Here is a 21,181-nt window from a genome sequence, read left to right on the forward strand (position 1 = left end):
TCTCTTCCAGAACCTGCAGGTTGACAATGAGCAGTACCCGTCATACGTTTAGGCTTTTCTGTATTTAAAGCATCTGAAGTATGTGTTGTGGTAGGGTGTTGGAAGAAAAGACATCTTTTTCTGCAGAATGATTCACTGTAAAATAAGTTTTGACATCAAACAGGTGACCTTGTACTCCCATTATTCACTTAATGTCAGCCTTTGTTTACTGCCTTTGCCTGTTGCACAAACTAGAAGGACCAGTGCACGGCAAGGAGTCGTTAGCTTACAGAAACTCTGTAATAAAACAGCTCCACCTCAGAACCGAGGCCTTGTTTCCCAGAATCAACATGACTGTAACCAGGAAAAAAGCCAATCAACCTTGGTTTTTTGGAAGAATCTTGTTTTACGCTTCTATATACTCTGTGCAAACCTGGCTGATTCAAGTGCAGTTCATTTTGGTGTGATCTGAAGTAGTTCTAGGTTAAATAAATTGTTCCCTGAGGTCCTATGTAAATTATTAATACCTTGTTTTGTATAGTGTTGATGTTAACTTCACCTTTTTGTGTCTCAGAAGGACTATTTCATATGTTTGAGGTGTATTAATTTATTAAAATAGTTTGTATTTTAAAGAGTGTCCTGATAGTTCAGTTCACAATCCTATAAGGAGTTGTCATCTCAAGTCTCATTATCTCGTGATTCTCAAAGGACAACGTAGACTCTCAATTGTACATCCATCCAAAAAGTTATTTCACTACGTGTTGCCTCTCACTCATTTTGCTTCAGCAGAAATACTGCGGACATCTTGTATATCAGAATAGCAAAACCAGTGTAGTTCATCCTGTAGTAACCTTTCTTTACACCGTGGGTATTCATTTTAGTGTTTGAAATGTGGAGAAATAAATGCAAAAGTTGAAGACAACTCCTTTGAATCTTGTGTCCAGGTTGTAAGAAGGGATGCGTGGGCGTAGCTGGGTGCCTGCCTGCGTGGGACTGGGCTCCGTCATCCCAGAGACCTTTTCATCTCCTGGGTTCCTAGGAGTATAGTTAGGCATCTGAAAAGGTGGCCTGAGTTCAGATAGCATATTTCATTTCTCTGACTTTGGAAACATCTATATATGGCTTTCCGTATATAGGGGTGGGTGGATGTATATACATACACACATATATATAAATAAAATCCCCTTCTGCTTATGTTTCCACTACATTATCTGCAAATGCATCATGGCCAAAGGTGACAGTCTTGATTAGCATCGTGGAGCACATTTACACAAGTGTCTTTCATGGAAAAGGTAGCCTTTGATCAGCGTTGCTTGGGTAATCCATCAGGCCTCCTACACACTTACAAAAGAGCTCTTTCATGACGCTATCTCAAAGCCTGCTGGCATTCTCAGAGATCATAATGTATTTTCACTTCTGGTCATTCCATTGAAAGAAAATGTGCAAATTAGTTTTATACTGTAGATAAGCAGCAGAGAATCAGACACCAGGTCTTCTACTTTCTCTGTATCCTGATATGTTTAAAATAGTTTGCTTTTCTGCATGGACAAGATGTCTTTTTGTGTAGTTTGGGTTGTGAGGGGTTTTTTTGTGCGGTAGTGTAGTTTTTTTAAATTTTATTTTGGCGAGTCTTTGGGTCCAGACTCTGTGTTCTCACCTCCGCTAGTTTATAGGCCACCTAATACTTACCTCTGCCCAAGCTACCAGACTTTCAGCTGTTCCCCTAACAATGCTTGTGCTAAATTTTAGATCTCCATCTTGAGTTAGAGGGTAATAGCTGACTCCTCCAGAGTTCACTGCGCTGGTCTTCTCTACCACTACAGACTTGATGTTTCACAAAGTGGTGAGAAATGAGGTGGTGGGTATGGAGAGCTCTCTGTTCTTTATCAGTTGTTAGGCTAATATTTATACCTAATTATTTTATTAATCTGTGTATATATACTAGCCTTGATGATGATGCTGTTTGCATCTAGGTTTGTTCCTGTTTTTATCTTGTACCTGCATTTCTTCATGGTTTCTTTTTCTAACGAGGCTCTGGATATCAGTCTGTCCGGTGGGCACCGTGTGCCGAGATCCTCTGGTTTGCCACCTCCTCCCTCCTGCTGTCCCCAGCCTGTGAGCTGTGCTGGGCATCGTACCGAGGAAGAGCAGACACCAGTTTCGGAAATGCTCTTTGTGTCTTGGTTGTAAATAGGTGGAGGGGGAGCTAGTTACAGAAATATACCACCTTTTCTCCCCACATTTCTGGTCCTGAGCACAGCTCTGACTGTCCTTAGGAAGATGGTGACATCATGCTGCGAGTTCCCGGAGTCCCTGCTCAATCAGGAGCTAATTGGTTTGGAAAAAACCTGCAAACCCAAGAGGATAAAAAGTGTTTTTATGAAACCAGTGTCTTTTTTAACCCAGTCTCTATTATTCTGCTTGCTTGGAGGCTAGTTCTGTCAACTGCTAGACAGGTTCTTTTCTTATTACCAAAGGGAGCTGTGCATTCAGGAATCCTCTCAAAAAAAAAAAAAAAAAAAAAAAAATCCAAGAAAAGGCTCAGGCTTGTGAGAATGGTAGAAACGACTCCTGTAATCACCGTTCGTTTCTGGCTGTTACAAGAAATTCTGTCATCCCTTTTAGACCTGGGAGTTTCGGGGTGTGTTTTCTGTCTTTTATCTCTGCTTACTGTTTTGTTCTTCTACATATTCATGTTGGAAAGCCAGTTTTACTACTGTCCTTCTAGCAAAGAACAAAATGTTCCTCTGGAATAGCATCATCCAGACACACTATGATAAAAAAAGGATTGAAAACTGTTCAAAGCCAAAAAGCAGCCATTAACTTACCTGTAGCTTCTATTAGCTTGCTAAATGCAGATGTTTTTATTGCTGTGTTCCTCCATTGCTATTCTAATTTTTCAAGGTGAAGTTATTTTCCTGCCCGTTCTTTGGCAGGCAGGGTGCCTGTCACCTCACACGTGCGTGAATGACATCCTTTTCCCTTCCTTTTCACCATGAGTTGGAAAGGTGCGTGGAAGAGTTTGGGATACCATGGCAGAAAGTAGAGAGCGTTCATGCTTGTGACAACTGTTCCCGTGTCCTTTTTAAGATGAACGTTACAAGATGAGCTTTAATGGACTCTCCAGTTGTAAGTTTTCCCTTGGACAGGTTGCTTTGGCATTTCCATGTAGTTCCATAGGGTGGACCGTTGCTCACCAAAAGCTGTCCTGTAGAGCTGTGGTGGGAAGAGCCATGCAGCGCGATCAAAGCATATCTTCTGTTCGTAGTCCTAGAAATGCCTGTGTAAGAGACGCCACCGAAGGGACTTGTCTGAAGAGAGACATGTGAGATTGGAGTTCTGGGGTGTTTAATGTTCCTGTCTTGGTGGTCGTTCTTTGCAGTTGGGTTCTGTTGCTTTTGGACCCGTAGTTTCTTTCTGACTAGCAGCACGCAGTTTGTCAGTCCAAATAAGACTGGTTTTCCTGCAGCTGCCGTAAAAAATACTGAGCTTTGAGGAATATTGGAGGCTTTCGGTAGGCTTTGGGCACTGGCATCCATAAACGAGAACCTGATCCACAGGTTTTGTACGGGAATCCTCTTTCCTCCTTTGTGCACTTTGTTGAATTAAGCAGATAATTCTGCGCATACGCAGCTTCTCTTGGTCCTAATACAGTGATTATTCTTTAGTGCCCTGAAGAATACTGAATTTATGGAGCTTTTCCATGAGTAATAAAAGCATTTTGTTAATAGATCTTTAGTCCTTAAGGCCTGTGAGTAGTTTGTAAAATCTAGTTGAGCCACACTCCTGCCACTGGCCAGAGAATGTCACTGGTAGCTTTCAGTATGCCACGTCTGTTCTGTGGTGACAAGAGGACGGCTTTTGGTAGTGTCTTTCAGTATTGGGTTTTGATGAGAGCATACCTTAAAAGACCTTTTCAAAATTTTTCTCCAAAGAAAATTTTAACTAAATTGCTAAAAAGTTATTTTTTTCCTTCTCTTTTACAGATCGGGGCTATGATCCCTACAATCCAGAGCTTCCAAGGCCCTCGTTGGAGACGGAGGATGGTGCTCTGGCTGACGTTAGCGATGTGACACCCGGTATTTTGGAGCTGGAGCTGGTCAACAAGGCTATTGAGGCAGTCAAAAACGAAGTTGAGAGAGAGCAGAAAAAGTATGAGGAGCTACTAGAAACGACAAAGGAGTTCAGTGCTTCAGAGGCCTCCTCACTCATTTCAAGTACACCCGTGTCACCTGCTGGGACACAAAATGATTCATTTACCTCCTTAGAATATAATCCAGGTAGCTACAACTTTAATAATAACTCGGACTACAACCCTACTCCTCTTGCTGCTGCTAGCCGGTCAAGTAAATACACTCTGGATGCATCGCGATCTAAAGGTAGCTCACTGGAATATGTTCCCAAGGCTGTAGTACAGAATAAAAAATACAGTAGCACTGTCACTAACAATAAATATGTGATTGATGACTCTAAGCCTTCTACAGACTTGGAATATGACCCGCTTTCAAATTACTCAGCCAGGCTTTTGAGCAAAGCCGCAACAAAAGAGCCAAAGGGGTCTAAAAGGGGTAGAGTGTCTAGTTATGAGGAATCTTATTCACCATCACGAAAGAAACTCTGTGAAGTACCCGATGACTATGAGGTGTATGCCAGGTTCTCTTCCTCTGAAGATGAGGGTGATGTGGAATATAAGCCAACTTCTGTTAGTTCACAATCAAAAGCTGGTTCTGAAAGTGAATCAAATGACGGGTTATCCAAAAAAGAGCAGAGCACCAAACCAGATCACTTCGCTTCCCAGGACGACAAAGAAGTGGCAGCGCAACATGGCATGGAGGACTTTCCAAGTTCACAGAAAAATCTTGCCAAAAACTTATCAGACAAGAATGCAAAAGCAGCAAAATTGTGTTCTGGTAAGAACGACCAGGAAATTGAAAATAAAAACAAAGACTCAAAAGACAAAACAAAAAGGAAGAAATCAGATGTTAGTAAAACACCCGGCCTCAGTGAGGTTGTTAAGAAGGAGAAAAGTAAAGATACAGAAAAAGACAAAGTGCTCAAGAAAGACGAAAAGTTAAAAACCAAGAATGAAGAAAAAACCTGTAAAGATAAAAGTGTCAAAGTAAAAACCGATGGAAATTTAAAGAAACCTGAAAAACAAAAGTCAGAAAAAGTAGATGGGCTTAAGAAAGAAAAATCCAAGTCTGGCAGCAGTTGTTCAGGGAAAAGCAAGAGCGAGGGTGTCATCAAAGGCTCTAGTACTGAGAAGCTGGGGAGCAGCAAGAAAGACTCCAAACTGAAAGCAGCTGACATGAAAACTGGTAAAGAAGCCTCTGGCCGTAAAAACAAAGAGAAAGGGACCAAGACTCCAGCACTGGAACGAAAGAAAGAAAAGGTCAGTTCTACAGAAAAAGGAGATCCAAAGAAGGGTCGGAAGCAGCAGAGTTTGAGTCATGTTGACCTGTTTGGTGACGAGAGTGGGGATGATGATGACAAAGGCCGGCCTTTGCCGTCCACGATACTTGACGTGAGCTCAGACTCTGATGGTGATGACCGTGGTTCAGACTCTGAGAGTGAAAATGAAGGGACAAAGAAGGTGAAGCGCTCCAAATTGTCAAAGTCATCGTCATCTTCCTCAACATCTGATGATATTGATTATTCCATCCTTGAGAAAGACTTGGACTTTGAGTCAGATCCAATGGAAGAGTGTCTCAGGATTTTTAATGAATCCACAGATGTGAAAACTGAAGACAAGGGAAGGCTGGGGAAACAGGTAATGCTGGTTTGGGTTGGTTGGTTCTCTCACGTCTAAATGTGAAAGGATTCTGGTTTAGTTTAGTGGTGTTGCTTATTTCAAGTAGCTGAAGAGGGCTACGGAGGGAGACTCTGTACGTTGGAAGAATCTCATCCTTGTCCTGACCAAGTGCTTTGAAGAGTTTGCACCTGATTTTACCTGCTGAATTGAAAGCTGCTGTGAAATGTAAGGATTCAATTACCTTTTGTGTGGAAGGCCTTTAGCTTTCAGAATTATCAGTTACTTCTGTCTCCATCTGGCCTAAGAACCATGGTGACCTGGATGGCTGGAGAAAAAGCTTCAGAGAGCATCTTGTGGGTGTTTCAGAGCTAATCCAAGTTTGCTAATCTGGGCAATGCCTTCTTCTTGCAGCATAGTTTAAGGAACGTAGCGGCGGGTAGAACCAGTACAATGTGTTGGTGCAAGTAAGTCGATGTAGTTGGCACTGGATGCTTCAGAGACTCCCCGAATTACTGTTTCCCATTTTAAATGCATACTGCAGATATTTTATGAGGATCTCAGGATAACTTGTAGTGGTGCAAATAAGAAACGGAGGGGAAAATGTCTTCAAAAGGTACAAGGGGTTTCAGAATAAGGGGGTACAAATAAGGTACAAAGACAGCATTGACATAAAAAGGCTTCTGCCAGTGACTGTGAGGCAGTCCCCAGAGGATGCAAGACCCTTGTTTTCGAAGATTAAACCAGAACAGAGCAAATGTAAAAGGCTAGAAAGCAGGTCCTGGCAGTGATCCTCTGACAGCCTCTGGGGCAGGAAAGTCGGAGCAGACAAAACTCATCCTTCATCTTCTGACATCCGAGTTCGACTGGGCAGCAAGAACAAACCCTCGATCCCGGGAGCGGCTGCCTGTTGCATGGCAGGACTGTCTGACCTGCCATCCAGCCCAGCACGCCCAGGTTTTCAGCTTGGGATGATTTTGTTTGCGTACAGAGCAGGTATTCAGGGAATTGGATTGGAAAGAGCTTTAAATAAAAGGAAAAGGTGACAAATTTGGCAATGTTGAGAAAACAGCCCAAACTTGTATCTGGCATTATCCATCTGGCACATCTGAGAGCAGAGCTGTGTTACCTGGGAGGCTTAATGGGGCAAGGTGACAAAAATCAGGTGCCCTCTGTGTGCTGGGGGACAGGGGGTACCAAAGGACAAGTGTGTCCATCTGAGGAATTACTGAGTGGCTTCAGCTGCAGCTGTCCTGCATCCAAAAGTTAATGGAGGTACTGGGACTCCATCAGGACTTCCAGTAGGTTCCAGTTTAGACCCCTTCGAAAGCAGCAGACTCCTCTTGGGATTATTGATCTGAAGGAAGGGCCGGGTGAGTGCAGCAGGAAAGGCAATTTCTCCTGGTATGATTGATTAATGACTTTTACTCTAAAAACGGCATCAGAAATTAGTGCTGGTTTTTAGGCTTTTGTTAGTTGGGTGGGTGAGGTGGCTGTGAACAAAATTCTTCCGTTCATGACCATCCGTATGTGGAGGACAAAGTGAGCTGGGATCTGCAGCATGGGGAGGAGAGCTGATCTTTTGAAAAGAATGGCTGGACTATTAAAGCTTTTTGCTGAACTTTCTGTTGCGATAACGTCCCTGATCTGTTCGGAGAGAAGTCTGTGTTGCTGACAAGTAAAGACCTTTTTTACACTCATATGAAATGCCTTGGTTGAAGAGACTATATAAAGCAGTTGAGTGTAATGATTTCCTTCTGAACTATTAAGCATTACTTGATTTTGCTTGTTTAAAATTCAGCTGTTAGTTCTTCAGTGTTTAGTGTAATTCCCAGCTAGGAACGAGCGCTTTATTTTTGGCTTTGTTTCTTCAGATTGACTGGTTTAAGTGACAATAGTATAAGGGCACGCAATCTATAGTGGGAAATACTAATCCATTTAGAGCTTTCCAAATACAGGATGATTCAAAATGGGCTGAATTCAGAAAGTGCTGAACCTGGGGCTGCCACTGACTGCAAACAGTTAATTCTGGCATGGAGTGGCAATGTCAGATGTCAGCAGCCACGTGTGTTTCCTTTGCATGTGCTTTACCTTATATCCCTGCACTGAAATTTAATTTGCCCTGTTTTGGAAAGCGAGGACCAAGCATTGCAGCGGAGGGGTCCTTCTTTGAGAGACTGGTGTTTGTAAGTAGGTACCCGCTTCCCTGCTGTTTTCCTGGTGGGTGGGATTGCTCATGGGGAATTTTTTTGTTTCTGGAATAGTTTTGTAGATGGAGCCTGTGTCATTTGGTCTAAGTACCATGCTAGTCTGGACGGAAGGTACGTGTGGGCAGTGCGGTACTTTTCCACTGGGAAGGATCGCTTTGTGAGGGCATTTATTAGGGATGTAACTGAATTAACAGACTTGTCGGGTTCCTAGAGAGCGAAGTGATTCAGTGTGAAGTGCTCATCCAGAATGCCCGTGTGGTGATGAACACCAGCTCAGCCCAAGCAGAGTCTGAGCTCATCCCCAAATCCAGCCTTCAGTTCTGTCGCTGAATTTCTAAGAGATTGTCAGGCTCGTCTCAGCTCAGAGCTTTGCCAGGGGCCGCGTTGGAAAACTGAAAGCAAGATTGACTGGAGAGCAGCTAGAGTTTTGAAAAATGAACCTGTGAAGTGTGTTTTGTATAAATGAACAGCCAAGTCAAATTCAAAGAAGATTTTAAAGTGGTTTTCCTGCCCCCCAGGAGCAAGTCTGAGATGTTAGCTCGGAAGTAGCTTTAGCTGGAGAGGTGCTGTTACTTCCTCCTGGCTTTCTGGCCGTACAAATGTCACCTGGGGATTTGTCACCACAGATATGGCTGTGGATAAAACTGCAGAGAAACGTTTTCCTACGTGTGGAGTCGGGGCATGGTGGTTGGATGTTGAGCAGGTTTTCAGGACAGGGGCAGAAATGAGTCAGCTCCCAAGTTGTTACCAAAAAAACCTCAAACCCCCTGGATTTTAAGAAAGCCGTGAAAGATGAGGTGTGTAAGCGGGTGGCAGGAGAAGGGTGTTCAAGTCTCTCGTGGTGGGTAGGGGCTGTCCTGAATCATGCCGATGCTGCTGAGCGCATAGCTCGTGGAGTGGCTGCTTGGCCGGGAACTGTAACACTGCTGCTTGTTGGCTTCATTGGTGGCTCTTGGGTTCAAAACAAGGTTTGTTTTAGTAGTCCAGCACCTGGCCGCGTGTTGTTCTCCCTTGCCACCTGCAGGGGCTTTCTGTTAACCCAGGAGGAGACTTTTCAGAGCTTTTCATTGAGAGGGATCTTCAAGTCTATTCAATTTTGGAAGCTTGTTCTTTTGTTTTCCAGCTATCCAAGGAGGAAGGAAATGAAGAAAAGACAGAAGATAATTTAACTACCTTGTTTCCTGGCCAAAAAAGAAGGATATCTCATCTTGTCAAACAAGGAAATGTAAGTGCAGCTTTTAGAAGCAAAAGTTTAGATTCTTTAAAGTGAGGATTTTCTGTCCTGTTACGACCTGGAAAATGGTGCAGTCCCAGGCTCAGGCAGTAGTGTACGAGTTGTTTGTGCTGGAATCCGTCTATGTCAGATTTCTTTCCTCCCCTTTCTGATTTCTGAAAAACGTGGTGAGGCTTCTGTTACAAATGGCAGCAAAATTCTAATAAACTTCCATAAAACCAGGGGTGAGCTGTGAAAGAGTAAACCGATTCTGCACCTTGTAACTCATTGGGATAGATGGAGATGTTCATTTTTCTATAGTCATTCAATTACTTAGATAAAAATTAGCTGGACACAAGGTCAGTCTGTGTCTGATAGTACTTTGCTTTGTCTTGTGGACCTAAAAGATAGCTGTAGGAATTTTGTCAGATGTTTAAAACTCTTACCTTACATCTGTTCTGAATCAGCCAAGATAGCAACAGTATCTTGTTTGATACTCTTCTTTCACAATTGTGAAAATACTTTAAATACAGAGGAGAAGGGAAAAAAAAAAAAAAGACAAGGAAGACATTCTGATTTTTTTTATTTCTTTCTCACTGGGATTTTAATTCATGTTTTCTCTGAGGGTTTAATGTGTTTCCCTCCAGGTGCTGAGCACAGATTAGTCAGTTTTATGTTCCAGCAGGATAAGAGTAGAGACTTACACACTGATTTGAGCTGGGTAGTCCAAATTAATTGTTCTTCCTTTCCTCTCTGCCTAGAAAAGGTTTCTTTGCTTTTAATAATTTGAAGCCCTGAGGTCAATACAATGCGTTTTATTTAACTACATATCTTCAGCCAGTTCATGTGTTTTGATAAGGGCCCTTTCTTCCAAAGTGAAGAGATAAGAGACTGAAGCAAATGGGTTGGAAATTCATTACCTCAAATATTTATTGTAAATAGGTGCCTTTTAGACATGTACAAATCTTTAAATACATTTTCTTAATGTGACAGCTGATCCCAAAATGCTTTCCAAAGATGTGAGCCCCAGCACAGCCATTGCATGGGCAAACAGAGCCGATCTGGTGTGCTCAGCAGCAGCTGCCGTGCGCACGCACCGGGACGCGCGTTCCCTGGAGTATCTCAGCTCAGCGCTGCTGCTGCCGCCGCCAAGTCTGTTCAGGAGGTGCCGTAAGACCTGAACTGCTGCTTTTATGCACAGCGTGGAGGGACAAGGCAAAGCGCGAGCCTCCGAGTAGAATATTTGCTCAGTCTTGCTTGTGATTTATAGCTCAAGGACTGAGCAAGCAGCACAGGAGGGAGCTGAGTTCTGGTATAGTTGTTGGGGGAAATGGTGGGCCAAAGGAATTGAAGGTGAGGCAGCAAATGAGTGACCTGTTCTGCTCGGAAGTCTGTAATTATCATTTAATAGCTGACTGCACTCAGTTTGGTATCCAGAAGCTGGTGTCGGCATCAGAGACCAGGAATGCAGGAGGTGCCAGCTTGCCCCCAATTTGCGGTCTCAGAAACGCCACGTTACACGTGGGCTGTGTGAGTGCACTCTTCTCTGAAGAAATTTCGGCAGGGAAGGCCTGTTTCTCAGATTTCAAAGGTTATTAAGTAGTGTGGAGAAGTTTGTACTTCTGCTGCTAGAAAACTTCTCTCTTTGCTGACGTAATTTCTGGCACCTTTCCTGCAACCTAAATTTGAACATCAAAGAAAATGCATGTATAACTTGTTTGTGTCAGTAACGGCTGAAGCAGTGAAATGCCTCCAGAAGTAGGCAGGGGCAGAGCCTGTTTAAAATTCAGAGCTCAGTTTATGTAATGCTCTAATCCCATAAATACATATATGTGAGACTTTTAAGTAGTTACAGGAATTAGAGACCTGAAACAAGGCTGCTGAGAGGTGAGGAGCTGCTGTAATGCAAGGGTAGGTGGCACTGGTTCTTCAGCATGGGAGAGACAGGGAGGCAGAGAGCTGTGAAACTCCGCATCGTGTAGCGAGGGGGACTGGAGAAGAGTTGGTCACTTTTTCATTGCAGCATAAACTAAAGCAGCGCGCAGTAGGCAGTACGGGGCTAGATTCGTTTTCTGGTGCAAGGCTAGAGCTGAGAGTATTGACAGAGTCCAGAAGTGGGTTAGGCACGGGGATGGGGAGCATCATGCCATTAAACAAGCAGTTTACGTACCACCTACCAATTTAGGAACGTGCTAGAGTGCTGGGAGGCCTTGCAGAGGGTGAATCATTAATGTCATATTTTTTCATGGGTGACACTAAATATTTTGTTCTGGAAGATGGTTGGGATCATCTTCTCTCAAAAACCTGTATTTGCTAACGGATGGGGATTGAGGAAAAGAGACTTTTCCTGGGTGAATGGAAGCCAGAGGGTGGGGATTAAGCAGGAGAGCATGGAGGCTCTAAAACCTTTTTGTCCGTGCAGGCAGAGGTCCCGAACAAGCCCGTAATCCGGCCGTACCGTCCCCCCACCGCTCAGGAGGTCTGTTACCAGAGGATCCAGCTGGCTCAGCAGCAGGCGGCACAGCTGGCTGTGGCCGTTCAAAAGGCCTCTCTTTCTTTGCCAGGAGAAAAGAAGAGGATTGCTCACGTGCCAAATGTAGCCCTTTCTGCTGCAGCCAAACAAAGTAAGCCAGCAGCGTTATTTGGGATTGCTATCTTGTCCTCCCCCCTGTTAAAAGACACTGCCTTCTGTTTAAATTTCTCCTGAGCAGATGTGAAACTATCAGGAGATATGTAGCATTGGCCATGACGTGAATCTTTGCTGATAGTGAGAAGTGGAATGTCTTTCCCCTGAGAAATTCCATCCTGTTCAGAAAAGCAACAGATTAGACGTACAGCCCCATTTCCCCACCTGTCTCACCCAGCCTCCCTCACTTCAGCCTGTTCTTTTTCTGTTTCTTCCTTGGAGTGTGTTTGCTCCTCTTTTGTTCTTCCATTCAAGCCTTCAGAGGTGGCACGAACAGGGGGGAAGTACCAATTTATGCTGGTTGGTATCCCTTTGTAGTTGGAAGGACTCAGAGCTGACGTGATGGGCACTTAGTGCTTTGTAGCTGACAGGGTTACCTCTTTAAACTCTGCTGACTCAGTTACCCCAAAGCAAACAGAAATGAGGCGTGTTTCCTGGCAGAAGGTTCCTTCATCCTTGCCTGGAAGGTGGTAAAATTACCCAATTTGTATCCCTTTGGAGGCTTCCGTTCGAAAAAATCACAGCTTGCAGCATGGGCCTTTTACAGTAAGTTCATTCTGGCAACTTGAAGCCCAGTGGCAGGATTTCTGCCTAAATACGTTTTCTGTTTCTTGCAGGCCTTGTGAGTAGCAAGACGAGTGTTGCTGGCAGGAGTGTCACACCTTCCAATGACTCTGAAGCACCCACCCTTTCTCTGAAGGCTTGCACCTTAGCTGGGATGGCTTCAAAGACCACCAGCACCGTCGTGCCGAAAAGGATAGCACATGTTCCCTCCTTACAGGTAAGAGAAATTTGAAATCTTTCTGGTCATTCCCCATTGAGGGTGGTATGTTTAACTATGCTGCTCCAAACTTAGCGCTCTCTGAAGAGTGATGTTTTGATTAGGTTGATTAAATGGGTTTGTTTCTTCCTGTGGTTTTCCTCGATAGCATTGTATAAAAAATTAAACACTTGAGGGGTAGGAGCTTAAAAAGACAGAAATACTTAAGTGCTGCTCTGATCTCTTTGAATATTGATCACTCGTCTTCAGTTTGAGTCTTCTCTTGAGCTGTCTGGGTAGGTGTGCAGCTGTTTGTGTCAGGGACTTGGAGCCTCTCCTGTTCAAAAGGTGTCGCTGGATTCACGGCCTTCCCGGGCTTTGTGGGCTGTACTGAGGAAGGTGGTTATGAATAAAGTCCCACAGTGACCTATATAGTTCAAATGTTATCATTTAAACTTCATGTTGGTGTTAATATTTGGGAAAAAAACAATTTTTTTTGTCTTTTCTGGGATACCTGCCCAGCCTTTGGGTACTTGTGCTATGAGTTCCTCAGTGAAGAAGTCCCTTCTTTCCCCACGAGCGCTGGGGAACATGTTACTTGCTAAGACAATACAGAGTAGAGTTGCTCGTGTAGCAGCGTGTGGATGGCATAGGAAGCTGTTTGCTGGAGCGACTGGCAAGGAGTGTGGTTAGTGCCAGGAGTTGATTAAAGATATCTTTATTGATGATACCTTGTGTTAAGATATGTCATAACGCACTCATTATTTCTGTAGGAGTGAAAAGTCATTTTCTTCCTTCCCCACCCAAAAAGCCACCATAGTAATATATATCTTGAAGCTGATTAAAAATAAAAGAAGCAGCTGAAAGGATAAAATATTTACCAGTGTTACAGAGGTGCTTAAGGGTATCATAGCAGAGGATGAGAAAAAATACATATGTAATGAAAAGGAGCAAATCCCCTTGAACAAGGCATCAAAGTGGAAGTCTCATGAGCAAAACGAGCACTCTTCCCATTGAGATAGGACTAGTTGCTCGCTTTTGAACATGCTCCTATCTTCTGTAGAGCTGTTTTTATTACAGATTGCAGCAGGTGGTTTGGTTTATGGATATCTCTTGGGTGGGACAGAGAAAGACTGACAAAAAAATTGGGTGCTTTAGGGGTGAACATACAGTTTCTTCTCAAAAAAAGACGCAAATTACGTGATTTGGTGGATAAACTGGTGTTAAATGGAAAACTGCAGTGGTAGGTTGTAACTCAGTCCAATGTGCAGGTTTTACGCATGAAGAATATGTCGTTCCATTTAAGGGGGAAAATCCATTCAGGAGCATCATGATACAAAAGAAAGAAAAACCCCAATGCAGTAAAGTGACAGGAATCCCACGGAAAGTGGGATTTAGCTGGCTGCCAGCCTGGCAGGAGTGGGCCTCCCATTCTTTCTTCACAACCGGAGTGCTGAAAAGAAAACCATGACTGTCATCGCACAGCTGGTGTCATGTGTTCATGTCTCCAATTCAAAGCGTGATGTTGGTACCATCCTAATCTTGAATCTCTTAATGTAAACGTCATCATTTTCGTGGTCTGGAATGCTTGTATGTGTAAATGTAGCATTGTGACTAATGCCACTGGGAGTCCTTGGCTGCTGGATGAGTTGCATAATGAAACATGGTTGTCTTTTGAAGTAGTTTAAATACTGAAGGTGGCATAAAAGCTTCAAGTGGCGGTTTTAGTACCAAAAATGATGTGTGTTATGTTTAGCTTTGGGCAGATTTTTAGAAAGGAAGTCATGCCGCTATTAATAACATAGCAGGAAATGTGAGAGTCTCAAAGCAACATAGTTAAACCCTGAATAGCCTCTTTCTCTCTCTCTGTCTCATCTCTAGAGCACCAGCTTACAGAGGCCTGTTATTCCCACAGAATTTGGTGCTAAAGTCCCAACAAACATTCGTCAAAGATATCTCAATCTCTTCATTGATGAGTGCCTGAAATTCTGCTCCTCCTCCCAGGAAGCGTTTGACAAGGTCTGTACTGATGCGTACTTCTTATGAATAAAGTCTGCAGCAGAGAATAACATGACTGAGATCTAAAATTGTAGCAAACTCATAAAAACCCCTCTCATATCCACATGCAATTCTGTAGAGGAGACTGGCATGAAATAATTCCAGACTGGACAACAGAAAGTGTAATTCCAGTGGGAGGCCTTTTGCTGTGTAGAGCAGCAAACACCTCCTGGAATCTAAGTGTTCGGCAGAGGTAAGTGAGATTAGATGTAATTGGTAAAAGTTGCTGTTTATGAACTGTGAGGGTTTTAAGGAGCCTTCTAGCAGTAGGGAATAGTACAGTAGGATTTCCAAAAGCAGAGTTGAGAAAGTAATGCATTTTCTTGGAAAGCTTTGGCCATTAATGTTAGTTGGGTGAGCATGGGACATTGCGTGGTGTGTTTTGTAACCAAACCAGACGCCACAAGGATTTCTTTTGTGGGATTTTACCTTCGCGGTGCCCTAGGGGGAATGTTCCTGTTGCATCCAAGGAGTGACTGTTTGCCAGACTTCCTTTTCTTTCCAGTTAAGATCTTGCACTGCCACCAAAGTGGGGAAAACAGCCTTTCCCAGGCAGTTCCAGAGCTGCTTTGTTAATCTGTCAGGGAAGGTTTCACATGAAAATGCTTCTCCCAGCACTTTTTTTAAAAATACAATTTATTTTTTTTCTCTTACTCTTCCAAGCAGGCCCCAGAACCGGAATGTATTTGTGCCATGTTCCACTTTATTGCTCAATTCCTTGACAGGCAATTCTTTTTGCTATCATACTTGGATTCTGTATTTTAAGAGCCAACCATGTCTTTTCTCCAAAAGCAGTAGTGGAAAGAGAGTATGTAGTAATGAATTGCATTATTTGCAGGCTCTGGCAGAAGAGAAGGTGGCTTATGAACGTAGCACCAGTCGCAACATCTACCTGAATGTGGCAGTGAACACCTTAAAGAAGCTCCGAAGTCTAGTGCCCAATTCCCCGTCCAGTACGAACAGTACGTACCACGTTTGTGGTTTAATAATCGGAGCCCTGCTTGGATTAGAAGCCACGGAGAGGAACTTGTTGAAAAGACAGACCCATTTCTCAGAAGCATTATGCTGAAAGGCAAACAACTCCAGTTAGCTTTTTATAGTCTGGCAAGCTTTAATGGGCCTTCAAGAGGCAAGTCCTGCAATGCTTTGTTGGCTGTCTGAACCTAAATGGAGATAATGCCACATGGATTTTTTTTTTTTAGCACAAGTTCTTTAAAATGAAAAGCCCCGCTAATGGAGTAACTTTCACATGATGCCTTCAAAGTGATAGACTCGTCCATCACCGCAGAAATCTGTTACACACATTAAGCTTCAAGAGAGAAACGAAGAGGGTTAAGACATTTCATTATTGGCTCTCGAGAGGGTACATTAAACAATCAATTTGTGCTGTTCTTGTGAATTTTTTTTTCCTGGTCTCTTCCCTTTTCTCCCCTCTGTCTTCATTACCTTCATGGCCATTAGTCAGAGCGGCTGAACTTGGGAGGCTGGCCTTTCGGAGAGGGCTGCCAGTTAATGATTAGTAAAAAGCACCTATCTGCCATTATCTGATGTGCTGAGCATATTCTAGAGCTCTGAAGCTCCTTTCTAAAGGAAGCTGAAAGATTCAGTGTGGGAGTCCGGTCTGCAGGGACCTAACAACCAAGCTGCTCGCTGTGGGTGGGTGATCCCACCATACAGCACATGACTGGGTCGAGTTGCTTCTGTGCTTGGTCCTGTCTTGCTTTTGGTCAGAAGGAGGGCTTGCTGTGCAGAGTAGGCAGGTAGAGCTACCAGAGTTTCCAGGGGAAATGTGAAAATGGCCTTGCTGCTCTTAAAAAAAAAGTTCCTGTGGGCTGACAGTGCAAACAGAAAGCTCCCCATAGTGCTGCAGTGAAAGTGCTAGGCCACTACCTTACATGTGCCAATTTCTGGAGCAGAGCAAGAATTCAAGAGGATAAATGCAGTCCTCCTTTTGCCGATGTGTTTTGGCCCAGTCTCTAGGACTGAAGTCACTTTTACTCAGCTGGGTACTTGATGTCTGTCCTGTTTTGCTTTTTCTGTCTTCTTGCTGCAGAGACAAGTAACAAGAAAGTGGTGTCCCATGAAGCTGTGCTGGGAGGGAAGCTTGCTGCAAAGACGAGCTTTACTCTGAACCGGTCAGGGAGCTTGAGAGCAGAGGATTTAACAGGTAAGACCTTGCTCCTGCGAGGCTGTGACCTGTAAATTAGCTGGGGGTATAACTGGGGAGTTATACCCAGTGACTGGGGAGAGCAGGATCTTGCTGATGCATGAAGTGCTGTGACTTATCTGCGGGCCAGTGCTATGAGTTGTTACCTGGCTGCAGACTCGCTCGGTGAACGGTATGTCCCTCCGATCAGCACCTTCCTTACTTCTCCACTTTGGGCTGCGAGTTCACTGATGTGTCCGTGTGGCTTTGATGTAGCATCAGTAACTGTTCAGAGCTGCCTCTTGTGTTTTGGGTATTACTGACTTTTGGGCTTTTATTTCTGTCCGGATTTAACTTTCTTGCCCCGAAGCAGTCTTTTACAATGTGCCTGTCAGATTAAAAGGCAGACTTACAAATATCTCCATCTCCTCTGCAGGGCTCGTTTCCACATTTAGGAATGTCATAGTAAGGTCGTATCGTAGCCAAAGGATTGTGCCACAAGCGTTATTCGTGTTGGCTCAAATTGGTTATGGGTATTTTGGTTGCCAAGAGATGTAGGCAAATTGTGGAGGAGATCAGAGAAGAGACAAGGAGGCCACAGAGCAGAAGGAATTGACATGGAGAAAGCTTAAAAGGGCTGGTATAGCTCAGCTAAGCAACATCAAAGGGTACACAGCAATATTGGAAGGGTTTAACGTACCAGCGAAAGGAGAGATATTGAGCAGAGTGCAAGAAGTTTATAATTATTCTGTGAAATGAAACAAGCAGCCTGAAATCAAGAGCAAGAAGATAGCTTCTGATAATGAATTTTTTAGCTAGCCTTGTGGGTGGCCTTTGAGGGGTGTTCTTTGGGCTGTGTTACAAATTATCACTTAAAGCATTTAAAACGTGAAAATGGGAGAAGTCTCACATTGGTAACAAAAGGCCTGAAGATGGGCCCTTTGGAGGAATTCTGTTTCACCTGTTTCCCAGACTTAATGCTGGTTGTTAAAGAGGTTAAAAATCAGCTTGTGCGCCAGTGACCAGATTTTAAAAAACACTGTCCTGGCAGCTATTTCCCTGTCAATCCTGAAGGCAGTGGAAGCAAGTTCAAAATAGTGGAAGTCCCTGCCGGGAGGCTTGATAAAGTGAAAAACAGTTAAGAGAAACGGCCCAAACTTAAGTGATCTGACTTCAGCATCGTCTTTGTGTGCAGGAGCTGCCTTGTACCGGCGACTAAAGGAGTATCTCATGACTGAGGAGCAGCTAAAGGAAAACGGTTACCCAATGCCTCACCCAGAGAAGCCCGGCCGCGCTGTCCTCTTCACTGCAGAGGAGAAGAAAACAACTGACTGTAAGCTCTGCTGGCTCTTTCATTCTGCAAGGTTTGCTAGATACATTACAACTGGAGACACCTGTCCTGCTTGCTACCGGTCTTTTTCTGTAAAGATATTCTTGGTCTCAGTGTGGAGCAGTTTGCTCCTGGTGTGATGGGTCTCCTTGGCTGTGACCTTTGTCTCTGCAGGCCAGCCGGTCGCAGAGGAGAGGAGTGTGGCTGCAGAAGTCTGCCGCGTTTCTAGAGGGCGAGTTTCTTCAGCTTGCATGTCACAAGAATGTTATTTTGGACACAAGGTTTATAGGTTGTGGCATGTGGGGCTGTGAGGACGAGTGAGGTTTCTAATTGCTGCTAACGAATATGAATTGGTTGGATCTCCTCCCTGGACAAGCTGCCTTTGGCCACCCCCTGCAAGGGCATGTGTTCTACGCTTGCTTGCTCAGTGCAGGTTTTGACTCCAATTTCATTGTGCTAACCTGGAGGCTGCCTGCTGCTGTTGCAAAGGAATCGGTTGGAGAGAGGCTCCTGTTTAGCATCTGATGACACTCCCCTCTTCCAGAGGAAGGATTTGTTTTGTGTCTGTGCGTATGAACTGCTGTTACGGTGTGATAGGGACCGACACTGGGCCAGGCTGGTTTTGTGGTGAGTCACGCCTTGCTGGTTGGGATTGCACAGTTTTCTGCTTGATCTCTTGACAGTCCTGGCCAAGTAGTTCCCAAAAGCACTTTTTGCAACTGGACAAAATGATCCCCCAGGTTTCCTCAGGACAGGGTGAGGTCCTCTCTCTGAATCCTGTGAACTCCTGTAGCAGGATTTATGCTTCTCAGACACTGATTAGACCAGGCTGTGGTCCAGCAGGGATAAAACACACACTTAGGAGATGTTTTGAGGTGCCTTGCCACACTCCTCTGAGCATCTCTTTGGAGAGACCTTGCTAAAATGTGTTAAGTGCTCATCCATGTTAACACCTTGTGTCTACATTTGTCCTGTGGTTGCTGAAGCAACCTGTACGAAAGCTCTCTTGCATTAACACTGTCAAGTACTGTATTTGTTAGAGCTATTTTCTCCAGTTAGCCAGCCAGCTCCTTTATATGATTCTAAGATCATGTTCTTGGTTCTGTTTCTGTAGTTTCCTGCAGATGTTGCAGGATCTTTGAATTTGTTCTTATTTAACTAAAGCTATTGCTAGTCTGTTAATGCTGGGACCATGGTCAGTGGACAAAAATGGTCTAGGCTGGTGTTATGCAGAGCTGGGAATGTGCTAGTAGCTCAAATGCTCACACTAGAACTCAGGGAATTGCATGGACGTCAGAAGTATGACAGTCGACTCCTTTACTGTGGCTTTTTGCATCTCCCTTCTCTGAATTGTGAGCACTACAAGCACAGATGACAGGAGAGAGAAGTCCGTGGCTGCCCCTCAGTGGGCCAGGCTGTGCTGTAAGCATTCCTGGTTTTAGGTGCTGGAGAATCCGTACAGAAAAGCTGTGCTCAGGAAGAGCTTGAATGTCATTTGGAAGTGACAAGGCACAGATCCCCTGGAAACCAGGCTTCATTAGCTCTGATGTCCAAAGAATGACTTATTTATCCTGTTCCTTAAAATAACTGTGTTAGAGTACAATGTAATTTGCTGTGGATGAAGAAACAACGCAGCAAATGTTGATGTGAATTGTAGTGGAGCTGATGCCACACACCAAAAGCACTAGTGAGTGGCATGTTTGCCTCTGAGAAGCGTTTGGGGGGCAAATGCTACTGCACTGTGTTTTCAGAGGGGTTGCTGTGTCTTTATGGGAGTTTGAAACAACATTTGGAATCCTTTTTAACAAGAAAAATTGTTTCACTGGTGTTTGAGGCTTGGGTGATTCTGATTTACTCGTGTTTTCACCAAGTTTAACAGGTAGAGGATTTCTAATGACCTGACTCTTGCTTCTTTCTCTCTCTCTTCTCTTAAAGCCTCCTGCAGGATTTGTTGTCGCTGTGGTACTGAGTACATGGTCTCAGCCTCAGGAAACTGCATTCGCAAAGAGGAGTGTGTACATCACTGGGGAAGGCTACGCAAGCAGAGAGGTATATCTCTTCAAAGAGGGCTTTGTCACATGCTAGCTCTGCTCTAGCTCCGAACACAGAGTCCACCTCAGGTTTGAGTTGCTGTGGAACATTTTGTGGCTCTTGGGGCTTGTCATGCTCACAGATTGTGGCAGTTCCTAGTTTTGTCACTGGGTGGCCCTGCTGCTGCTGAAATAGCCTTGCAAAGAGCTGCTGGGAAGTAATAGTATGGTCCTGAAAACGTGACATTGGGGCTGGAGCAGAGCTGGTTCATCTTTGTTTAAAAAAAGTAAAAGTAAAAACAAACCTTCCTGTGCCTTTTGAGAAAATCAGTCTTTTTAGGAGGCTGACTTGGGAGAACTAGATGTCTGTCACTGCTCAGGAGAGTTTACTGGTCTTGGTTGAATTCATTTGCAGCAAGACTCTAACCTAGTTTGAGCTCTGCCGTGGTTTTCCATCAGAGCATCCAGGTGGCTTCTGGAGTTTGTCTGGCTGCGTACGAGAGACTTAAACTCTTTAGATTGCTCTGTGCGAATCCATACTTATTTTCCCCTTTGTTTGACACATTATTGTCGCTGCCCTCATCCAGGGTATCTCTGCATGTGAGAGCTAAAGTTTAGGTCTCTTGCTAACAGGATTCTTCTCTTTTTGACTCTTATCTCTTGCTCTTTCAGTACCAGGTGGATGGGAAACTCATTACAGCTGCTGCTCAGGAGCTGTGGGTTCACCAGGCTGCCAGGTTGCTAAAGTAAGTTACTGAGCAACACCTTTTTATTCTCAATGACGTTTGTCCTCTGCTTACAGTGGTGATGGCTAGGTAATCATTGCTTAAGCCTTTAGAAGAATGGTGGCTTCCCTTAAGGGGGGAAAACAAGTACTTCTGAAATATCTTTTGCTACGCAAAGGTAGGAAAATGCAATGTTTGGCAGGAACGAGGAAACTCGGCTGTCCGGAGTGAGGCGGTTTCATTTATTCTAAGCAAATGCCAGTGGAGTAAGCTTCCCAGCAAAAGCTCAGATGCA

The 21,181-nt window shown here is 44.2% G+C and overlaps 1 protein-coding gene across 4 annotated transcripts in view; it reads left to right on the top strand.

Annotated features, from left to right (window-relative positions):
* REXO1 (RNA exonuclease 1 homolog) overlaps positions 1–21,181 on the top strand; it is a 41,082-nt gene that overhangs the window by 9,576 nt on the left and 10,325 nt on the right. For all 4 annotated transcript variants that reach the window (XM_075736386.1, XM_075736385.1, XM_075736383.1 and 1 more), the window contains exons 2-11: positions 3,966–5,749; positions 9,062–9,163; positions 11,574–11,775; positions 12,455–12,618; positions 14,479–14,616; positions 15,494–15,617; positions 16,709–16,822; positions 17,997–18,134; positions 20,067–20,180; positions 20,834–20,907. In XM_075736386.1, coding sequence (XP_075592501.1) covers positions 3,966–5,749; positions 9,062–9,163; positions 11,574–11,775; positions 12,455–12,618; positions 14,479–14,616; positions 15,494–15,617; positions 16,709–16,822; positions 17,997–18,134; positions 20,067–20,180; positions 20,834–20,907 — 2,954 coding nt within the window. The remainder of the gene's footprint in view (positions 1–3,965; positions 5,750–9,061; positions 9,164–11,573; positions 11,776–12,454; positions 12,619–14,478; positions 14,617–15,493; positions 15,618–16,708; positions 16,823–17,996; positions 18,135–20,066; positions 20,181–20,833; positions 20,908–21,181) is intronic.

Source organism: Balearica regulorum, chromosome 26 (assembly GCF_011004875.1).
Source record: "Balearica regulorum gibbericeps isolate bBalReg1 chromosome 26, bBalReg1.pri, whole genome shotgun sequence".
In the NCBI taxonomy this organism is placed as follows: Eukaryota; Metazoa; Chordata; class Aves; order Gruiformes; family Gruidae; genus Balearica; species Balearica regulorum.